At 40.2% G+C, this 21,809-nt stretch overlaps 1 protein-coding gene across 8 annotated transcripts in view; it reads left to right on the plus strand.

The window, feature by feature from the left end:
• The window catches only part of SLC39A12 (solute carrier family 39 member 12), a 71,200-nt gene that overhangs the window by 34,340 nt on the left and 15,051 nt on the right, over positions 1–21,809 (plus strand). For 2 of the 8 annotated variants that reach the window (XM_070408085.1, XM_070408115.1), the window contains 5 exons: positions 1,139–1,291; positions 3,102–3,212; positions 6,148–6,214; positions 10,084–10,242; positions 12,121–12,308. In XM_070408085.1, the coding sequence (XP_070264186.1) occupies positions 1,139–1,291; positions 3,102–3,212; positions 6,148–6,214; positions 10,084–10,242; positions 12,121–12,308 (678 nt within the window). The remainder of the gene's footprint in view (positions 1–1,138; positions 1,292–3,101; positions 3,213–6,147; positions 6,215–10,083; positions 10,243–12,120; positions 12,309–21,809) is intronic. The other 6 variants (XM_070408094.1, XM_070408133.1, XM_070408124.1 and 3 more) reach the window with 4 other exon arrangements.

The raw sequence follows: 21,809 nt of genomic DNA on the forward strand, positions 1-21,809 counted from the left end.
TGATGCCTAACTGCTCCCTGCTGGCCCTATCACCCCCAATTCCCATCCCCTGCTGGCCTGGTCACCCCCAACTACACTCCCCTGCTGGCCTGATTGCCCTCACCTGCCCTCCTCTGCGAGCCATCTTATGCGAGGGTGTGATGGTCAATTCGCATATTACCTCTTTATTATGTCATAATTACAAATATTAGGTGGGCATCCGTTAATGTCTTTACCAAAAGAAAAAGTTGACCAACATATGTTGGTTTTTGTAACTCAATGTATATGCTCATTCATGCACTTGTGTGTAAATATATGTTTGCACACATAAATATCTATTGCATACATATACGTATAAATATATACATATAAAATATGTGCATATATAATCTTGTTTTTCTCTTTTTTTAATGGTCAGTAACACCCTAAATGTGGAAACCACTGAGCTAGTTCTTAAATTGCCATCTCCTGGGAAAGGAATATGATACATAATGATTACTAGCTCATAAGAGATTATGAGGTCAACCAATGTAGTGAGTCAACCAATAGATGAGTCAACTAGAGGAAAATTCCTAATGCTTTTCCTGTATCCTTTTCTGTCTCAGGTTGCTGACAGTATTGCCGGGCATATAGTATGCCTTGAACCGAAAATGTCTTTCAGGCAGATTTTTTACTTCTCTGAACAATTATTAAAAATATTCTTTAATTTCAGTGGGGCATGGGGAAAATAAAGGCCAGATGAAATGTACCTTTGTATTTGTTCTGGATATAAAATACAGTGACTTGCTACAAGGCATTGCTGTGCAGATATTTTTGAACTCCTGGAAAACAATTCAGCGAAAGGACTAAGAATGTATGAAAATTTAGGCCACTTGCTGAAATAAGCTTGGGCTTTATTGTGTTCATAAGCAGAAATTACTCACAGCTCTCCCTTCTTTCATCTTGTACACATTTTATTTGACGGGAATTAAACCCTGTGGTGGAAGCATTTATACATCTAAAAGCAAACTGGGCTTCGAATTATTTCAGTTGTCATGGGGTGCCCCACAATGAAAGTTGAATATATTCAATACTGGACCTACTAATTAATATTTAAATCATCAAAAGTTATTTCTTTATGTCTCTCTCTCTCTTATTTTTTTTAATTTTTTTTTTTTAGGTCCTTGGTTTACATAAGCAGGAAGCCTCAGAGTCTGGGCATTTCCATGAAAGCAAAGGTCACATTTGGAAACTGTTGGGACTCATTGGAGGAATCCATGGATTTTTCTTGATAGAAAAATGTTTTATTCTTCTTGTATCACCAAATGTCAAGGTACAGTTTAAATTTGATATATCCTTTGCTTTTGGGCTTCATAATATCCATCTTTTACTGTACTTGTTCAAAAGTAATTGACGTTTTCATGAAGATGTCTATGTAAGGGATGAGGCTCTGATTTCCAGAATACACAGGTCATTCTGACTTCCCTGTGAATCCAGTTACTAATCTTTGAAACATCTGTAGCTGGCTTGGCGATGTACTTGTTACAATCTGCAACCTGACCTTCATGGCTAGGTTAGAAACAGGGGACTATTTCACGTCTGAGAATGAAGGGGCCCAGAGGCTTAGCTATCAATCAATGTTTTGAATGACTTTTCTAATCAAAACCAAACAAGCAAACAAAAATTTTGAGAATTCACAAAATTATCCATTATTTTGTATCTTAAGGACATTTAAAAGTATTAAAAACAAGGAGCTCAGAAATGGTATTTGTAAGAAATCCTTTTTTTTTTTTTAAATTTTAGCTTGAATCATTGCTTTCATTTGGGGCTGTATTTGATTAATTTCTACATATATGATGAAACGTAAAACACAGTGTTGTTAATTTATGATTTTGGTTTTTTTGCACCAATAAGAAAATAGTTGAACTGTTTGGTGGATGGTTAAAAGGTAAACACTTTTGGAAGACTCCAGGGGATTAAAATAAAGCAAGTTTTCTTTACAAAGTCCTGATGCTCTGCAGTCTTCTATGGATTTTTCTTAACCCTGACTGTGCTCAGGCCAAACTTTAGTAGACCTTTAAAATATCAGCACTTCTTTATTATCATTCCTAAGTTTATTCAAAAATTCTACTTTATGTATCAAAGAAGATGGTTCTGTAGATGGGTAGAACCACTAGGTGGCTAGATGTGTGATAAAAATAGAGCGAGCACAATGTCATTGACAGGACCAGGAAGTAGATGTAAGTGTTCACATCACAGTTCTTTCCGTTTTTCTGTATATTTGAAAGTTTTTATAATAAATAGATTTTCAACAGAATCCTGAAAAACAATTCCTGTTCTATGAAGCAGGTTTGTTTTTTGGCCTCCAGCCCAAGCTAGGATGTGACTTAAAATTGACAATTCAAGCTTCAGTCACATCTCCTGCTAAAGAAGTTTGGGACATTAATTTCCATAAAAGCGGGTCTAAACTTAATAAGCATAAAAAACCCCACAATAATAGATCACCACGTATACACAATATATTAGCATCCCTGGACTCGGAAAACTAAATTGCTAAGCCAATGAATCAACTGATGTGCAATAATGAGAAATTCAACCAGAATGGAAATGAGTGAAATAAAATCTGAAAATGTAGCATTTATTCAGATTGTCATTGTATTTTTCAGGGAACTTAAAATAAGTTTTAAGAACATAATTTTAAGATTCATGATATTGTGTAAAATAAAAAGAACGCACGTGTTTTAGAAGCTACACGTGCTTCTAAAATCTGGAGGTTTTTATTTAGTTGTCTTAGGGTATGATACAGTTTCACTTACCATCCTTTTGGTATCTCCATCAGAAAAAAAAATCAAAATTTAATTTTGTAGTAAATAAAAATGACATTATAAAAGCCATCACTGTCTGAGTCTTTTAAAATTGCATTCTTAAAGCGTTCCGAATATGCATGAAGCAGTCCTGTTCTTCAAGCTCCAAGGTGAGGCATTTTGGCAACTATTTATCACAGTGAGATTTTCCCATTCCCCTTTTTGTGTCACCCACCACTTTGGCCAAAAAGCAAAATGTTAAACAGAACCATGGAATTGACAAAGGCTGCACCTGCATTCTTTCACCCTCAGAACTAATTTCAAACCATCCTCACCCAGCAGAGCGTGCCATTGGTTAATGGGCACGTGGGACATTCCCATCACCTGGCACTCAACTCTGAAGTAAGTGACCAGTCGGGCAGAGGCAAGTCTGCTTCAACTATCCCGTTGGTAGGTTGCCGATCTGAATTGTAATACTAGTTTGATTACCTTCTCTCCTCTATTTCTTGATTATTAGATAGAAAATCAGTAGGATAGATATAGAATCCACTCTTGACTCACCTATATTCTTGACCACGATAAATAATTTGGAAAACTTTGCCAAGTGCCTGAAAGCTGTTTTAAAGTGTAAAAAACATGTTCCATAGATTCAAATCTTTGCTATCTGCACCAATTTGAAACAAATATAGATTAGAGTGATATAATATACAGCAACTTAATGATTTGGTTTACAAGTTTTCATAAACCAGTTGACCTTGACTTAGTTTTGCATTCTGAGTCACCCCTAGCCATGGCTAGGTGGATGTAAATAAGTGTTAAATGAGGAATTCATGCATCTAGGTGTGCATCTAGGTGTTCATTTCACAATGTGGATGTCTGCCCAATGAGACGTCTCATTAAGTGCCTTCTGTTGCATTGTATTTTCCATAACAAAATTGTCCATATGAATTCTCAAAACACAACATCCAATCAGCTTCAACACAGTATTCCCATTCTAATTCTCAAAGTACAAGTAAAGAAACAGGCAAAATATGAAAGTAATATGTAAGAGACAGAAAACTTGCCTCCTATAACCGTGGCCCTGGGGAAGGGCTTTACAGTCCAAGGATAGATTCCTAACCGAGTAGAGACAAGTAAGCTATTCCTGAGGCAGTAACCCAGCAAAACAGAAGTCAGGCAGCAGATTGCAGATCTAGAGCTAATTCAAAGATAGGAACAAAACAGTTCCTTTAAAATTGATTTTAAAAGCCCTGTTGTGTTTATTTCACATGTGGTTGGAAAGAAGATAACTTTAGGCTGAGATTAGTTTTAAAAATCACTCTAAATGTAGACTCCATTTCTTATGTTTGATTGAAGGGTCCAGAACCCCAAGATGTGTATAAGAGAATCTCTGATGCCAACTTAAAGAGTTTGGCTGTATTTGAATATGCTGGTTCATTAATAACATATTCACCATTCCTTTTATTATTTAAGCTGCTGCAAGATCAAAGCTAAACAAATAGAAATAATATGAACTTTAAGAACTATTTGGTTCAATTTTTCATTCTTCAGGCAGGAAGGGAATTTACAATCCTTTCCAATCAATGAGGAATTATGGATGTTTGCTTTCTAAATTCCTTTACAGAGTATGATATTATATAGCTTTTTGGAGAAAAATATCCTGAAATAAACATTTGAACTCCTGACTTTTAATGGAACCATAGTGACTTTTGATTATAATCAGGCCTTAATACTATATAATAAAAGGATAATATGCAAATTGACCCTAACAGCAGAATGACCAGTCGCTATGATGTACACTGATCAGCAGGGGGCAGACGCTCAATGCAGGAGCTGCCCCCTGGTGGTCAGTGCACTTCCACAGGGGGAGTGCCATTCAGATGGAAGCTGGCTCATGGCTGGCCAGTGCAGCAGTGGTGGTGGGAGCCTCTCCTGCCCCTAAGGATGTCTGACTAATGTCTGATGGCTCCTGGGCTGCCAGAGGGATGTCTGACTGCCAGCTTAGGCCCAATCCCCCAGGGAGCAAGCCTAAGCTGACAGATGGACATTCCCCAAGGGGTCCCAGACTGCGAGAGGGCGCAGGCCGGGCTGAGGGACCCCTCAAGTGCACAAATTTTTGTGCACCGGGCCTCTAGTATAATCTAAAAAAACAAACAAATACATTTTTTGGGGGGATCATTCTAGACACACCAATTTCAGGCAAGAGATCTTTCTACCTCCTTTAATGTGCATCCTTTTCTAAGAAACCTCCTATCATGACATTTTTTGAATACCTGCTGTTATTTAACATGTGAACTTTAAGTTTACTTCTTGTTTTACATTAAAAAAAAAGATGCTATGTCTCACATTAAATTTGCCTCAAAGTCTCCACAATTTTGGATGATGGAATTATATAAATGTGCTTTCAAAACAACATATTTAAAAGAAGGTAAAAATTATTCTTTTCATATAATAAAATAAAAATCTGAGGTGTAGGGAGGAAAAGTGACTTTCCAGGAACTGAACCACGTGTCCATCTCTGAAATAAAATCACACAATCCTAACTCATAGACATCCATTTCAAAATCTCACTTCCCCAGCATATCAAAGGATGAGAAAACTTTACAAAATGAATATATTTGTCTTTTCTCATTCTGTTAATATTCCTTCTTAATCGCCAAGATTCTCTTACTGACTGTTAAAGCAAGAAAATCAGAATATTATGGCACGATGAAGGAAATGAAGTATGTGTTGGCATGGGTTACTTCTCCACCCACAATACACAATCTGCTTAAAGATCAAAAGATGAATTTTAGATCTACAATCAGGAGAAGAGCTAAATTAGGTCAAGAGTTAAGAATCTTTTTTTTTTTTTTACAACTTTAGGTTTCATAAAGGCTCCATCATTCAGGAGCCTGCGTTACAGACGGTCTTGGTAGCTTCTGGCACTCCATGGAGGGCTCTGATCTCCCTTAGGGCTACTTGCACCTAAAGGCAGATGATGCAAATGCCTTCAGATTCCCAGCCGTACTTTCTATATGTGTCTGTGAAATTTAGAACTTCTAATATGGTCTAGAGCAGTGGTTCTCAACCTGTGGGTCGCGACCCCTTTGGCGGTCGAATGACCCTGCACAGGGGTCGCCTAAGACCATCCTGCATATCAGATATTTACATTACGATTCACAACAGTAGCAACATTACAGTTATGAAGTAGCAATGAAAATAATTTTATGGTTGGGTCACAACATGAGGAACTGTATTTAAAGGGCCAGCAGGTTGAGAACCACTGCTCTAGAGTGTTCAACTATCCTTTAAAAATCAACATAACTCTTCAGATGCTTCATTTTTTCAACCAAAAAGATGACCATTGCTTATCTTTTATCATTTATTTTTTCATTTAAAATAGAAAGGCCCAGAGGAATCCCAGGCAGCTGAAATTCCTATAGGCGGTATGACAGCCTCCAACAGAAAATGTGAGTACTCACAGAGAAGAAAAGAGGAAGACCTATGGACACAGACAAGAGTGTGGTGATTGTGGGGGAGGCAGGGTGGGCAGAGCTGGAAGAGGGTATGGGGGAGATAAATGGTAATGGGGAAAAATAAATAAAAAGGGGAAAAAAACAATACTACCCCACAATACACAAACTACTGATATATGCAAAAAAGAAAATGTGAGTAATAATTCATAAAAGCTAAACATTAAAGGTAGAAAATGTCATAGATAAAGGTTATGTCTGCTTTGAAATAAATGTCAAAAATTTGTTATGTATTTCATTATTAAAATTTTTGCAATAGAATTTTTAATAGGCTTATTCCCATCAGCCTGTGAAACATACCAAACATTAATATCAACTTTACTCCATTCTTTAAAAAATGCTGTTTCCCCCAATTGCATAAAACTGATCTTCTAAAAACTTCAATTAGTGTAAGTACATATGTGGTTATTAGAGTTCCTTTAAAATCATAGTTACATGATGATTAAGCCTTTCACTTCCTGTGAAGTATGAAGGCATCATTGTTTTTTTGTCTCCTATCACTGTCTACTGAAAATTGATCATAAATGCCTATCTCATTTGTGATATTGTCATTTAAGCTGGTGAAGTTCAAATCAGTGATACCTTAATATTCACATCTTATTCTACAACTTATTTTGTTGATGTAATTTTTAACCAATCCTTTTCTGAATATAATTTACCAATTTTGGATAGAAGTTTTTTTTCCTTTTGCTTATGTTTGTGACTAATTCTTAGAATGTTTTGGTCTGTTTTAGTTTTTATCAGTTGCTCCTGAATCTTTGTCCCAGTTTTCTCAGTTATGTTACCTTTTTGTGACACACTCTTCTTAGTGTTTTAATGTTAAGCATGATCAATGCTAAGTTATGATTAGTTGTTCCCATTCTACTATAATAAGTTAGTTTCCCAATAATAAAAATAGTTGCCATTTATTGAACAATTACTATATGCCAAGCACAGTGCTAAAAACTAGGCATGGGTTATCTCATTTAACCCTCCTACAGTTTAATAAAATAAGAATAATTATTATCCAAATTATACAAGTGAAGCAACCAATTGTTAGAGAAGCTAAGTCAGTGCCCAAGATTACATAGCTAGTGAGCTCCAGCATTGAGGCACTGAGGAAATGCTAATGTACCAACAACTTCTCTGTGATCATTTATTAATGCATGTGCCTATGTGGCTTCTTACATTTTCATTCATTTAAGAACGTGCCATGCTTCAGACACTGATGCATGAGATAATTAAAATAAGAATGGTCTTTATTTATAGTTTGCAGCGTGGTTGGGATGGATCACCATTCTAAACGTGTTAGATATATTCCTGTAATTTATTTATTGCTTCAAAATATATAATTACAGAATGTATCCAATTCTGCTTTCAGGACATTGTTGGGAAATTGTTTCCTTTTAAATCTTCATTTCTAGGAGATATTTTAGAATCCCTGACAATAGACATTTCTTTGTTTTTGTTTTTGAAAGGAAGCAAGGGGCAAGAAGGATGTGCTCAGTCAAATTAGAAGCAAAGAGCAGATGCTAGCTCAGGGAGTCACAGTGCTCCTATTCAAATATCTTATAGGCCTCATATCTATCCACTTCAGATATCAAGCTTGGCATACAGAATGAATAGAGAAAAAAACCAAATTCAATTACTCAACTGCCCTTTTGCCAGGAACATATTGAATTAGCTTCAAATATTTGATTACTTATTTCATATTACCTCACTGGTAGAGTTCAGCTTGTGTTTCCAAAGACAGGATGTGAAAATCCTCCCCACAGTTTGATTTAAATAAACAGAAAGCAAAATGATACAAGGTCCAGCCCATGTTCCACCATGGAAAATCTCTGGTAAGTCAGAAACATGTAACTCAATATGACTGCCAGGTACATAAGGAGAGGTAAATATTATTGATAATTCTGTAATGAGTACATTAAATCACCAGTGAACGCTGGGTTTACCTTCTGCTGAATAATGTTTCAATTATCTTAACAATATGCCAACATATTCCTCTGGCTTACATGCAAAAATGTAACTTGTTTTGTGGCTTATTACATGCCCATGATTTGTTATTAAGAAACCTATAATCAGAGATAATAAAATAACAGAAAACAAAAACAAGCCACACTGTTTCTTAGTAGAATATAAACTGGGTAAAAATTTTTCACTTTGAACATATGCTATTAATAGCAATACTACCTACATGTAGACATGTGGGAATTACAACTTATTTGCATGCTGCAATGTTGTTCAATGTATTATTTTAAATTATTTCATTTTATTATGGTTTCACAAAGAAGAGCTTTATTTCTGAAAAGTAGCAGGAATAGCTCAGGACCTGGTAAGCACTATTAGATTCTGAGAGTTTCCAGGCAAAGCCAACAAGAACTCCCAGAATTCAATAATTTGAGATGTACTGGTAGTCTGTGTTTTTATGACTGTTGCCTGGAATCTTCTTATTTTTAATAAAAAATAAAATGAATTAGTAAACTACAAGGAGGATATAAGTCAGTCTCACAGTGATAGTTCTAAATAAAGCATGATTGTTAGAAGCAAAATGCATGGGAAATCTTTGCAACACATTCAAAAACAGTTATCTCCTGGCTTACAGTCTGGGCTATATCTTCTGTTCACTTGACTGAAGTTACTTATTTCCCGATGTGGGACATGAAATGAGTCAGGTTATATCCTCCCAAATAAAAGAGCAAACCATATCGTAGCAGAGTCCCCCTGTGGCCTTAGACCATGTAACAGAAATCAGGAGGCACCCTCTTCCTATTTTTATTGAGTGTAGAATTATTAGAATGCTGTGTTCAATTCTAACAGCAACAGTAGCTACTACTCACACCTGTCACCCAATGGAGAACAAGTGAGTAATTAATGAAGTTTTAGAGTAAGATACTTGATTTTAATGACTTTTCTCATCAAATGGTATGCCTCGGTCATTTACTGTCAGAATGTTATCTCTGAAATACCTTTTGCAACTCCATTAATTGTTATGCTGACATACATTCTTAGGTTTTTGAAAACAGAAATTCTCTGTGTTAAAAACTTGAACCCAGTTATGATCCAAATTATTTCATAACTAGACCCATTATAATCTAAATTAGCTCATTGACTCTTCACCAATCAGATCGTGTATATTATGCAATAGAATCCCATGAAAATAGCGTCTCCATATTTTGTTCAATGTCTAGCTGGCCTCACACTGACATTTCAGAAAGATAAGAACATTAAGTAGCTGTTCCAGAGCCAACTGTGGGATCAGCAGAGTTGGAAGTGGTTCTGCCGAGGTCACCAATGGTCAGTGGATGAGACACTTTGTCAGGGTGATTAACAACCACCAGACAGGGAAACAGTGGTCACACCCTGGCAGAAAGGGCACTCCTGCAGGTTGCCACTAAGGACAGTCTAACTCAGAGGGGACAGTTTTGGAAAAAGACTTCATTTTAATGACATTCTGCAAGGAGGTTCTTAAGTTATCTTAAAATGCTTTACAAAGGACACACATGGCAAGGTCATTGTTTGTATTTTGGGAGGTTATAAAAATATTTTAATTTTGGCACAGCTGGACAAGGTGATAGAATAGTGAGTGCCAGTGCACAATTTATCTCATTAAAAAATAGAGCCATTTAAAAAAGTGACAGTATATGGTTAACGCATTTTCATCTTCAGTCCTGACTGATTTCGAAAACTGAGACAAAATGGGGTTACCCAATCTGATGCAATTTAAGAATGTCACAAGTGGATGGGAAAGTTAGCTGTGTTGGACGGATTCCATGAAATATATAACGCTGTTTTAATGCTTCTCACACCTTTATTGGATATTTTAGGCAAACCCATGAGCTCGTTAGCAATAATGATACTGGTGGGGGACTGCCTGCATAATTTTGCAGATGGCCTCGTGATAGGAGCAGCCTTCTCGTCTTCATCAGAGTCTGGAATAACCACGACAATTGCTATCTTGTGTCATGAAATTCCACATGAAATGGGTAAGTCTAACTGCTTCCTGCTGGTTGAGAATGTCATAACAGATATCTAGCTATGGTTTCCTACGCTTCCTTTTACAAAATATGATGAAAAGATGAATATTTTTCTTTCAGAATTTATTTAAAAAGCAGAAAAGAACTAGAAAAAAATCCTGTACCTTGGGATAAAATTTAATTGGACTCTATGTTTCCCAGGGCCAGAAGTGACTCTGGATTCTGGAGAATTCTATGTGGGAGAAAGTCATTCAGAGAAACTTCCCTTTAAAGAACTTTAAAATCTGCATAGTAACTGTGGGAAAACATCAACTGGGGAACTTTACCCATGATGTCAGTAAACAGGCCAATGAGACAAAATATTTAAATGAAAGCCAAACCATGGTTTCATCAACCGGATTTATACAAGACATCTAAAGCCAACTGTAAAATTGATATGACAGGCGTATGGTAACAGATGCGCATAAGACTCTTTTTCTGGATAATCTTAATAGCCCTGAAATTCAAATGCTGCCTCCCAAGAACCAAGATGAGCTAGAATATACATTAATGAGACAGACCCAGAAAGGGGGGAGGCTGGCTCCAGGCACACATGTACCTTAGAAAAAGGACTCTGGCTGTCATTCTTTCTGCTCCCATTTTCAGACCTACATTGCCCTCTTGGGCCAACCCTGTTCTCTTTGCTTAGTGGCTATTGTTTGAAGACCTATTGTCAACTCACTACAGACCCAAGCTTCTTGAAGCAGTTTATGCCCTTCCTGAATCCATTGAAATGTGCCTGGTCTGGGTGGACCTATTCTATGGTCCTGCTTTAACCTACTATAATAAAACCACAGGGGAGAGTGGCAATGGGTGACAGGCCAGCAAAGGTGTTTTAAGACCAACTATACATTGGACCAATTATACAATGGAACTGGGAAACTCAGTCCCTTGGCTGTCTACTGAGTTTCAGCTTCGTCTCAATCCTAAAAACTGAATGTGAAGAAATAGAGGCTCTCAGATTAATAGGCGGTTCTTCTCTTGGAGGGAAAGAGAGAATGCGATGTTTTTCAAATCATCAAGGCTTTTAAACATTTTCCAAATAAAAAAAATTGTTTTCCTGATCAACTTTGGCAATGATTTTAAAATCTCATATTAAGTGTTTTTCTCTTTTCCCCAAGCAGTTCTGACATAAGTAAATGATGAAAGCCCACATCATGTTTACTACCTTGTGATTTTGCTTGGCAAGTTTCCAAGCAAAAAGATTTAGAAACCCTGGGCCAGCAAGAGCTTTATTTATTTATTTTTATTTTTTAAATTTTTATATATATGTTCTTTGGCCATTGTCTTCACCTTTTTTATCTTCTCCGATCCACCCACTTCCCCTTTGACAGCTGTCAGTCTGTTCCTTACTTCCATGCCTCTGTTTCTATTTTGTTTGTCAGTTTATTTTGTTCATTAGATTCCACATATAGGTGAGATCATATGGTGTTTCTCTCTCTCTCTGGCTTATTTTGCTTAGCATTATAATCTCCAGGTCCATCCATGCTGTCACGAAAGGCAAGAGTTCCTTCCTTTTGCTTTATTTTGCATTTATCTAAGCTGAAAATGCCACAGGACAGCAGGACATTAGAAGCTAAAGAGTATGTCACAGTTCCCACTACACTATCTTCGGGAGCAGTAAAAGGAATAAAACTCTTGAAATGTAACTTCCTAATTGTGTAATGTGTTAGCTATGAATCCTAGAGAAATATAGGAAAATGGTTTCTTAACTGATCATTCAACTTAACTTATAAAATTGTTCCCAGTTGCTGACACTTGAAACAATCTAATAGCACATTACTCTGCCAAAGCCATCATCCGTGAATCGATAATTATATTTTCTTTTTTTTTTTCCTTAAAATTTAGGAGACTTTGCTGTGCTCCTAAGCTCTGGGCTTCCTATTAAAGTTGCCATCCTGATGAATTTTATAAGTGCTCTAACTGCCTTCATAGGACTGTACGTTGGCCTCTCAGTATCAACTGATCCTTGTGTTCAAAATTGGATCCTGACAGTTACTGCTGGGATGTTCTTATATTTGTCCTTGGTGGAAATGGTAAGCTTTGTGGCTTTTCTTTTTTGTTTTCTAAACATTGAAAATGCAAAACAGAGAAAAAAACAATAAAATGAAAGAATAGAGGGAGAGAAAAATGAGAAGAACACATAAAAGACTAAAGAAATATTCTCTGCAATCCAAGAAAGTAAGTTAAAGCAGAAGGAAACAAATTGAGACGCAGAAAATATTGACATTCTTTTAGTGAACTAAAGTGGAATGAATGAAACCTTTATAATTGTCAAAAAAGTGCCCATCAGTTGATTCTCCTGGCTTTGCCTCTGTATTTGATGTCTATACTTCTAGCTAAAAAGTGAAAAATTCAATTAAACAGGCAGGTATCCCATATAATAAAAGCCTAGGTGGTGTCACACTCTTGCACAACATCGTCACAAGGTGGCCACCACAAGATGGCTGCGCACACAGCGGAGGCGGGGCCCGGTGGCCACTCCACACGGTGAGGCCTGGAGGTCCTGTGGCTCTGCGTAGTGCAGAGGAGGCCGGTCCTGGCATCTCCGCCGCCTCGTGCAGAGGAGGCAGGTCCTGGCAGGGGAGGGCAGTTGTGGGCAATCTGGCCGGCAGGAGAGGGTAGTTTTGGGCAATCTAGCCAGCAGGGGAGGGCAGTTGGGGGCCATCAGGCTGGCAGGGGAGGGCAGTTAGGTGTCAATCAGGCTGGCAGGGGGGGCAGTTAGGGGGCAATCAGGCTGGCAGGCAGAAGCGATTAGGGGCAATCAGGCAGGTAGGCAGGTGAACAGTTAGAAGCTAGTAGTCCCAGTTTATGCCTGATCCCTGTGAGATTGGGTTTAAACAGGCAGTCAGAAATCCCCTGAGGGGTTCCAAATTGGAGAGGGCACAGGCCAGGTTGAGGGACAATCTTCTCCCCCCCCCCCCCCGCCCCCCCGCATGAATTTTGTGAACTGGGCCTCTAGTTTTTTAATATATTGGGAAATAGTTCAACTAAGTTTGTTATTTCATCAAATAGCTGTGTAATTTAATGAACCAACCTTACTTTTAAAAATAATGATTTTATCTTTAACTTTTAATTGCCAGAGGGTTATCATGTGGTGAAATAAGACTGTTATAGTATCAGGCCTCTAAAATTGCAACATATATTTCCTAACGGTATCCTTGCTGACACCAATGGTAACTCAGCCATCACTTTTCATCCTCTATAATCTTATAAAAATTAAACCTAAGAAGTTTTACTCTTTTTTGCCTTCTAAATTCTGGTCTTCATCAGATAAACCAGTCTTTTCTAAGGGCACTTTCTAGAAAATTAACTTACAACTTAAATATCTTAAGATGAAAGTCATAATGATGATCCTTTTTCATAAGTTAGAATAAGGTAAATAAAAATGTTATAAATTATCAAAAGAAATATTTAATACTGAGAAACAATAGATCACCAATCTGAGTGAAAGTGAAATACGTGATTACATATCCTCAAGCAGAAAAGTGAAATAAACTATTGTGAAGATAATATATGGAACAGGACCATTAGGATCGACTAATGATGTGGCAGCATCCAGGTACTATCCTGGAAGTAGATAAAGAGAAATGTTCCATAAAGAAAAAAATCTAGAAGGCAGGAACCCATGCTGATAGCATCAGAATAACAGTGCTTCTGGAAGTAAAGTTCAATGAGAACTCTTCACGTGAATACCACCATTTTCAATTCTATGGTAAATGCCTTTGACTTTCCAGTTGTTTTCCTTAATTCCCATAAGATTCAAATAGATGAGGAAACTCATCTATTTCCATGTTTAGACATATTCTCACATATTATTTATAATACTCAGGAAAGTTCTTAATCTTGATAGTGAAGATAGCTCAAATTGGGGCAAATTCTACCCTTCAACCTTTTCTGAACCCCAACCATCAACCCAAGGTCAATGTACATGATCCTTTGACCTTTCCAGTTTGAGAACCCAGTATTCCTTAACCTTTGGCATTTCAAAAGCACAGCTGTCACTCATCATTGAATGTTGAGAGGTAACCTTTTGTTTACAATGTCTCTATATCAGTCCTCACATTCACTCTTGAGCCTCCTGATTTTCAGCTTCCTAATTTCTTTTCTCTTTAGGAATCAGTTGGGAGCAGTTGCTGTATTTCTTTGAGGTTTATTTTTTATTGTATTATTATTTTTTTTACACTGTCTTCAAGTATGATGGATGTGAATGTATGCAGTCAATTCATTTTCTTTGTTAGGGAGACTCTCTCCCAAGATTGACCTGAGAAGCTTGTCAAGAGTCATTTGTCACGTAGAACCCTGAGCTACATATGTCATTTTCTCCTCAATGTTTCTTCTGATTTTGTAAGGGTAAGAAACTGCTTGTAAGAAAGCAATGTGCCTGATATCCTATGAGATTCCAACTAGAATAATCTTGACCTTACTTCAAATTACTATTGGCCCAGGAAAAACCAGCATGCTGGCACAAAGGACAGGAAATAAAATACCCCGAGCTTCCTGGGGTTACTTCCTATCATCCAGGCCTCCTGCTCTCACGGCCTTTTGCGTAACTTCTAAACAAATCCGGCTCTTTCACACAGCAGCAAATTTAACCATTGCTGTACTCTGGGGCTGTGCCAAAGCAAACAGTCTTTTGCATTTAAAGCAAAGAAAACAAGGTTTCACGACTCTGTAAATAGCAAAGAAAATAAATGACAACAACTGAAGGGTAAGGGGGAATACTTCCACACACGGGTTATTTACTAAACCCTGGAAATTTACCAGCAGGGTTAATGAGGAAAGATTAGCTAGATTTTTGGTTTCCTTGTTTGTTTAAAGAAACTGGGTGTGTTGTTTCAAAGTCCTAAAAGAAAAAGAACTAGGGGCAAAAATGGGGCTGTTAGCAATGAAGTCAACAAGATAGAAGGTCTTCTGGAAACCTGCCAGCCTGAATTCTCCCAAGTGGTGTTGCCCCATCCAAGCACACTCACTTCTAGTTGCATTGAATGGTTTCTAAAGAAAATGAAGGATGCATGTAGCTCTGGGTGGCCAGAGGAAATGCGTTCTCTGTTAGGAAGATCCATGTCCTAGACCAGGGGTGGGCAACCTTTTTGTGAGTGCATGCCAAAATCAGCAAAATCTCTGACTCAAAATTCTTCTGCGTGCCAACCCTAATTTTTTGAGAACATGTTATGCCTACTTGATATCTCTTAAGGTGTACGTATGTGAAGAACCTTGAAGAAATAATAAAACTCATTCGAGCGACAAAAACACAGTATATGATGATGAAAAATACATTTATTTTTTAATGTATACATGTACACTGATAGTCTGACAGAAAACTTTATGACTCCATTTGATATTATCAGTGGGACTTTTGCTGCTGCATCACTGATGACAGAGATTTTACATCAGGTTTATATTTCGTGACCTTCAGAGATATGCATGAGCTACTACTTTCATCCATCAGGCTACTCCTATTACAAGACTTAACAAAATTCATCACTGAGAACAAAGATTCACAAGCGTATGTGGATGAAACCAAAACACTGGTCAGATCTAGGAAGGCAGGGAGAGTTAAGGCAGAGGCATAGAAATTGCTCTTCCCTTCTCTCGTCAATCCATGTCTATGGTCATTAAGATAACTTGTTATGTAAATTTATTTATTTATCTAAGATGCACCTACACTGAATTTATCTGAGAAATAAAAAAATTGATATTAAGAAAAAAACTGTAAATGGAAGATTATAAGAGAGGGTTTCGCGTGCCAGCGAAAGTTACTGGCGTGCCATGTTTGGCACACTTTCCAAGGGTTGCCCACTCCTGTCCTAGACCGAGTTTTCTCTAAGCAGAGGGTGAGACAAAGACTTGAGTGAAGGCAATTCGTTTGGAAGGTGATCCCATGGAGCAGGGCTAAAGGGCAGATCAAGTATAACAGAGAAGAATGAAAAGTCAATAAAACAACGTGTTTTTATTAAATTGACCACCACTCTGGGGGATCCATAACATCACAGGACCTTCAGAAGGAACTCCTGTCCCCATTGTTCAAAGCTGGCCCCACAAACATGATCTCCCCCCTCTCAGGTTATACATGCCTGAGTGCCCAGGGAGTTCCTGTGGCAGTGCCATGCCATCACATCAGAGAAGCCCAGGGCAGGAGACAGGGGAATGCAGTATGGGCCTGAAGCAAGGCTCTATGCAAAACAGATTAACACTTTATTGGAACTGGTCTCTGCAAGTGTGGCTGGAGAGAGAGATGGTGCTGAGAGAATATAGAATAGCATGAGTGATGTCCATTAACAGTTGACCCCTTTCACCACTCAAATATGCTCATGTTCTCATTTACTTCTAAGTCACATATATGTCAAAGTCCCTTCACCATGGTAGCCAGCCAAAACTCCACAAAGACTTAATACAAAATGGTTAGTGAAACAAGCTCCAAACACTTTGGGTCTTGAGGCCATATTTGATATTCATCAGCCTTCTCCTCCAGCACCCAGTCTTGATCCTCCTCATCTTCAGGCAACACTTTGGCTGACCTAGATTTCTTCCCTCAGAGGGCAGCCCAGGCTTCACCTGAGAGATCTGCTTTGACCTTGTCAGGTCATGTTTCCTGTAGTTGGGTGTTCACCATTGTCAATAGGCATGGAAGCACCAAGAGATGCTTCAAGGAATCCCTAGGTTTCTGGCTATATTCCTTGCTTACTCTATTGCTTAACAATAACCCCTACTCTCAAGGTAACCAGTGACTGTTACTCCTACCAATATTGAACTGTTGGTTGTTCCAGTGATATAAGGACCTCAAAGAACCAGGTGGTAGTAACATCTTCAAGTTCAGTGAAAATATACTCTGGTGTATTCTCTTCAAGATAAAGGTGATCTGACAGTGCTAATGTTTGCATGAACAGGAAGCACAAATTCCACAAATAGAAAAACTGACAGTGATTAGCTACCATTCTTTCATGATTTTCTCTATTATTTCTGCTCTTATCTCTTATTTCCTTCCTTCTACTCACTTTGTATTTTTCTGTTTATTTTCTTGCTTTATGTGGTAGAATGATATGTCATTAATTTTAAATCTTGTTTTCTTTACTAATTTAAGCATTTAAAGTTATAAATTTTCCTCTAGCATGACTTTAGCTGAATCCTGGTATTTTAATATGTTGTGGTTTCAGTACTAACTATTTTTAAATGTTTTAAAATTTCCCAGGTAATTTTTTGAGCCATATGTTATATAGAAGTATGTTGCTTAATTTCTCAATATTTGGGACTTTTCTAAATATCTTTTAGATATCGACTTTAATTCCATCATAGTCAGAGAATATATATTTAGTTTTTTAAATTTTTGAGACTTGTTTTATGGCCCAGCGTATGATCTATCCTGGTCAGTGGCTCCTTGTGCATTTGAAAAGTACATGAGTACAGCAGTTGTTGGGCGTAGGGTACTGTGAATGTTGATAGTTGTATTCAAATTCTGTATCTTTTTTTTTCTCCACTTGTTCTGGTAATTATTGAGGAAGTTAAGTTAAAACTAGAGACCCAATCCATGAAATTCATGCAAGGGGCTTGGCCCTTGCAGCCCTGGCTGCCTCGGCCGGCCCATGTAGCCCCAGCCAACCCTCGCAGCCCTGGCTTCATCCGGAGGGTCGTCTGGATGGTCATTTGGAAGGTCCTCTGGGTGGTTCTACTGTTCAGTCTAATGAGCATATTAGCTCTTTATTATCCTATCTAATAATAGACAAACATGGTAATTAGCCGTACCTCCAACACACCTCCCATTGGCTAATCAGGGCGATATGCAAATTAACTGCCAGGCAAGATGGCGGCCAGCAGCCAGGCAGCTGAAGCAAACAGGAGGCTTGCTTGCTCCAGTGATGGAGGAAGCCAAGATTCCCCGCCTGCCGCTGCTGGCCACTGAGCTGCACTCTAAGAAACAATGTTGCAATTATAGAAGCTAAACAAACCCCAGAAATCTGCTTTCAGCCAGCCGGGCCTCAGAGCTGGAGCTGCAACAGTGTTTCAATTATAGAAGCCAAACAAACCCATATACCGGCTTTCAGCAGCCGAGGTCTCAGAGCTGGAGCCGAGCCTCAGAGCTAAAGCTGGCTCTCAGTTCCAGTGACAGCCATAGAAGGTAAATAAATCCCAGAATAAAAAAAGAAAAAGAAAAAAAGGAGAGGTTGGGAGCTTCAGTCACCTGCCAGCCTGAAAACGGCCCTCAACCCCTCACCCAGACTGGCCAGGCACCCCAGTGGGGACCCCCACCCTGAAGGGGGTGTGACCAGCTGTAAACATCCATCATCCCCTCATCCAGGCTGGCCAGGCACCCAAGCGGGACCCCCACCCTGATCCGGGACATCCTTCAGGGCAAACCAGCTGGCCCCCACCCATGCACCAGGCCTCTATCCTATATAGTAAAAGGGTAATATGAAAACTGACCCTAACAGCAGAAACACTGGGAATGACTGGTCACTATGACACACACTGACCACCAGGGGGCAGACACTCAATATAGGAGCTGCCCTCTGGTGGTCAGGGCGCTCTCACATGAGAGGAGCTCTGCTCAGCCACAAGCCAGACTGATGGCTGCCAGTACAGCGGTGGTGGTGGGAGCCTCTCCTGCCTCCTCAGCAGCGCTAAGGATGTCCGACTGCAGTTTAGGCCTGCTCCCCGCTGGCAAGTGGACATCCCCTGAGGGCTGCCAGGCTGCCAGAAGGATGTCTGATTGCCATCTTAGGCCCAATCCCCCAGGGAGTGGGCCTAAGCCAGCAGGTGGTCATCCCCTGAGGGGTCCCAGACTGCGAGAGGGCACAGGCCGGGCTGAGGGACCCCCCTCCCCACTGAGTGCACAAATTTTTTGTGCACCGGGCCTCTAGTCTACACTAGTAAAAGAGAAACATGCAAATTGGTGTCACTCTGCTACACCCACAAGCCACGCCCACCAGCCAATCAGGAGCGAGTATGCAAATTAACCCAACCAAGATGGCAGCAGCCATGGAGCTAAAGTGAGCAGGAGGCTTGGGTTGTCCCCGGCGATGGAGGAGGCCAAGCTTCCTGCCCGCCCTGGCCAGCCTGGCCTCTGCTCAAGGCTACAAAGTTTCAATTATAGAAGATAAATAAATCCCAGATACCTGCTTCCCTCCACTCAAGGAGGCGCTGAAAAAAAAAAAAAGAAAAAAAGGAGGGGCTGGGAGCTTGAGTCACCGAGGCCAGTCTGCAAACAGCCCTCAGCCCCTCACCCAGGCTGGCCAGGCACCCCAGTGGGGACCCCCACCCTGAAGGGGGTATGACCAGCTTGAAAACAGCCCTCAGCCCCTCACCCAAGCTGGCCACACCCCCCCAGTGGAGACCCTCACCCCATGGGGGCGTGGCTGGCCTGCAAACCACCACAGGCCCCTCGCCCAGGCTGCCCCATGCTCCAAGGGAACCCCCACCCTGATCCGGGACATCCTTCAGGGCAAACCAGCCACCACCCACATGTGCACCAGGCCTCTATACTAATAAAAGGGTAATATGCTAATTAGACTGGGAGACCTTCCAGGAGACCTCCGGTCGTTCTTCTGGACAAAGCCATGGTGGCGGGGCTGAGGTAGAGGCGGTTAGAGGCCAAGAGGGGAGGGCAGTTGTGGGTGATCAGGCTGGTGGAGGGCGGGGCCGTTGGGGGTAAGCAGACCAGCAGGCGGGCCAGTTGGGGGAAAGCAGGCTGTCAGTGGGGGTCAGTTGGAGGTGATCAGGACAGCGGGCAGTGGGGAAGTTTGGAGTGAGCAGGCCAGCGGGGGGGCAGTTGGGGGCAAGCAGGCCAGTGGGGAGGGAAGGTAGGGGTGAGCAGGCTGGCAGGGGAGGCAGTTGGGGGCTAGCACACTGGCACGGGGGCAGTTGGGGGTGATTAGGCTGGCGGGGGGGGCATTTGGGGGCAAGCAGGCTGGTGGCAGGGGGCAGTTGGGGGCAAGCAGGCTGGCAGGCAGAGTGGTTAGGAGCCAGCAGTCCGACTGCTGGTTTAGGTCCAATCCCTGTAAACCAGCAGTAGGACATCCTTCAAAGGGTCCCAGATTGGAGAGGGTGCAGGCCAGGCTGAGGAACGCCCCCTCCTCCATGCATGAATTTCATGCACCAGGCCACTAGTATAGGATATAAACCTATATTCATGGGTTTGCCTATTTTGTTCTTAGTTCTATCAATTTTGCTTTATGTGATTGAATTTCTGTTATTAGATGCATGACTATTTAGGATTATTATATACTAGAGGCCGAGTGCACAAAATTCGTGCACAGGTAGAGTTCCTATAGGCTACTGGCTGCTGGCTGGGGCCTCCCTTAGCACCTGCCTTGGCCTGATGCCGCCCACTCACCTGCTCCACCATCCAACCTGTCCCACTCTCATTGGGGCCCATCAGGTTCAGGTTCGGCAGCACCTCCACTGCTGCCCACTGCCAGCACCACATCGCCAATGTCTGCCATGTTCTGCACCTCCCCCTGGTGGTCAGTGCATGTCTAACTCCCAGTTGGTTGAACTCCCACCTGTGGGGACAATTTGCATATTAATCTTTTATTATATAGGATTCTTGATGAATCCACATTTTATCATGCTGAAAGGTACCTTTTTATCTCTGGTATAACTCCTTGTCTTGAAATCTTCTTTGGCATTAATACAGTCACATCTGCTTTCCTGCCCACTGTTGGCACAGAATATCTTTTCCATCCTTTTGTCTTCCACCTATCTGTGGAAAGTAAGATAGAATATTTGAAGTGTCATATAACAGAAGCATCTGATACAATCAATAATCCCTGTGATGGATAGGTTAGTATCCATTTATCTTGTTTATCCACTTTCTCTTAATCTGGGTTATAATCAGTTCTATTGGTTTGCCATCTTTCATATTCCCATGTTTGCTACAAAGATTTCATGAGATTTGTTCTCTAGACATGTAATGACCCACCCTTAACCCAAAGATATACATGTCCTAATCTTGGGAATTTGTGAATGTGTTATCTTACATGTCAAATGGGACTGGCAGATGTGATTAAGGTTTAGGACTTTGAGAAGGGAAGATTATCCTAGATTATCTGTGGTCCAAATCTAATCACATAAGTACTCAAAAGTGGAAAATCTTCTCCATCAGGAGTCAGAGAAAGGTTTGTGATAACGGGAGCAGGGTCTTTAAAGATGGAGGAAGGGGTCCAGGAGACAAGGAATTCGGGCAGCCTCCAGAAGCTGGAAACGGCAAGGAAACAGATTCTCTCCAGGCTCCAGAAAGGAGAGCAGCACAGCTGACCCACTTAAATTAGCCTGGGGACCCTGTAAGATACTTATAAGATAATAAATTTGTGTTATAAGCCACCATGTTAATGGTAGTTTGTTAACAGCAGCTATAGAAGATGAATATATCCTTGTGATGCTAACCTTGGTATAGTTGTACTTGGAAAGAGAGGCAGCTATGTAGGAGCATCTGATGCTCAGAACCGAATTCCTTGTAAGAAACTTCTCAGACTGAAAGTCAAGAGGATTTCTCAGCTCTACCTTCTTTACCATTTATGAAAGTTCTCAAAGATGAGGAA

The sequence above is a fragment of the Myotis yumanensis genome, unplaced genomic scaffold, assembly GCF_028538775.1.
Source record: "Myotis yumanensis isolate MYYU_CA2020_CCGP unplaced genomic scaffold, mMyoYum1.0.hap1 SCAF_1, whole genome shotgun sequence".
NCBI classification, from domain to species: Eukaryota; Metazoa; Chordata; class Mammalia; order Chiroptera; family Vespertilionidae; genus Myotis; species Myotis yumanensis.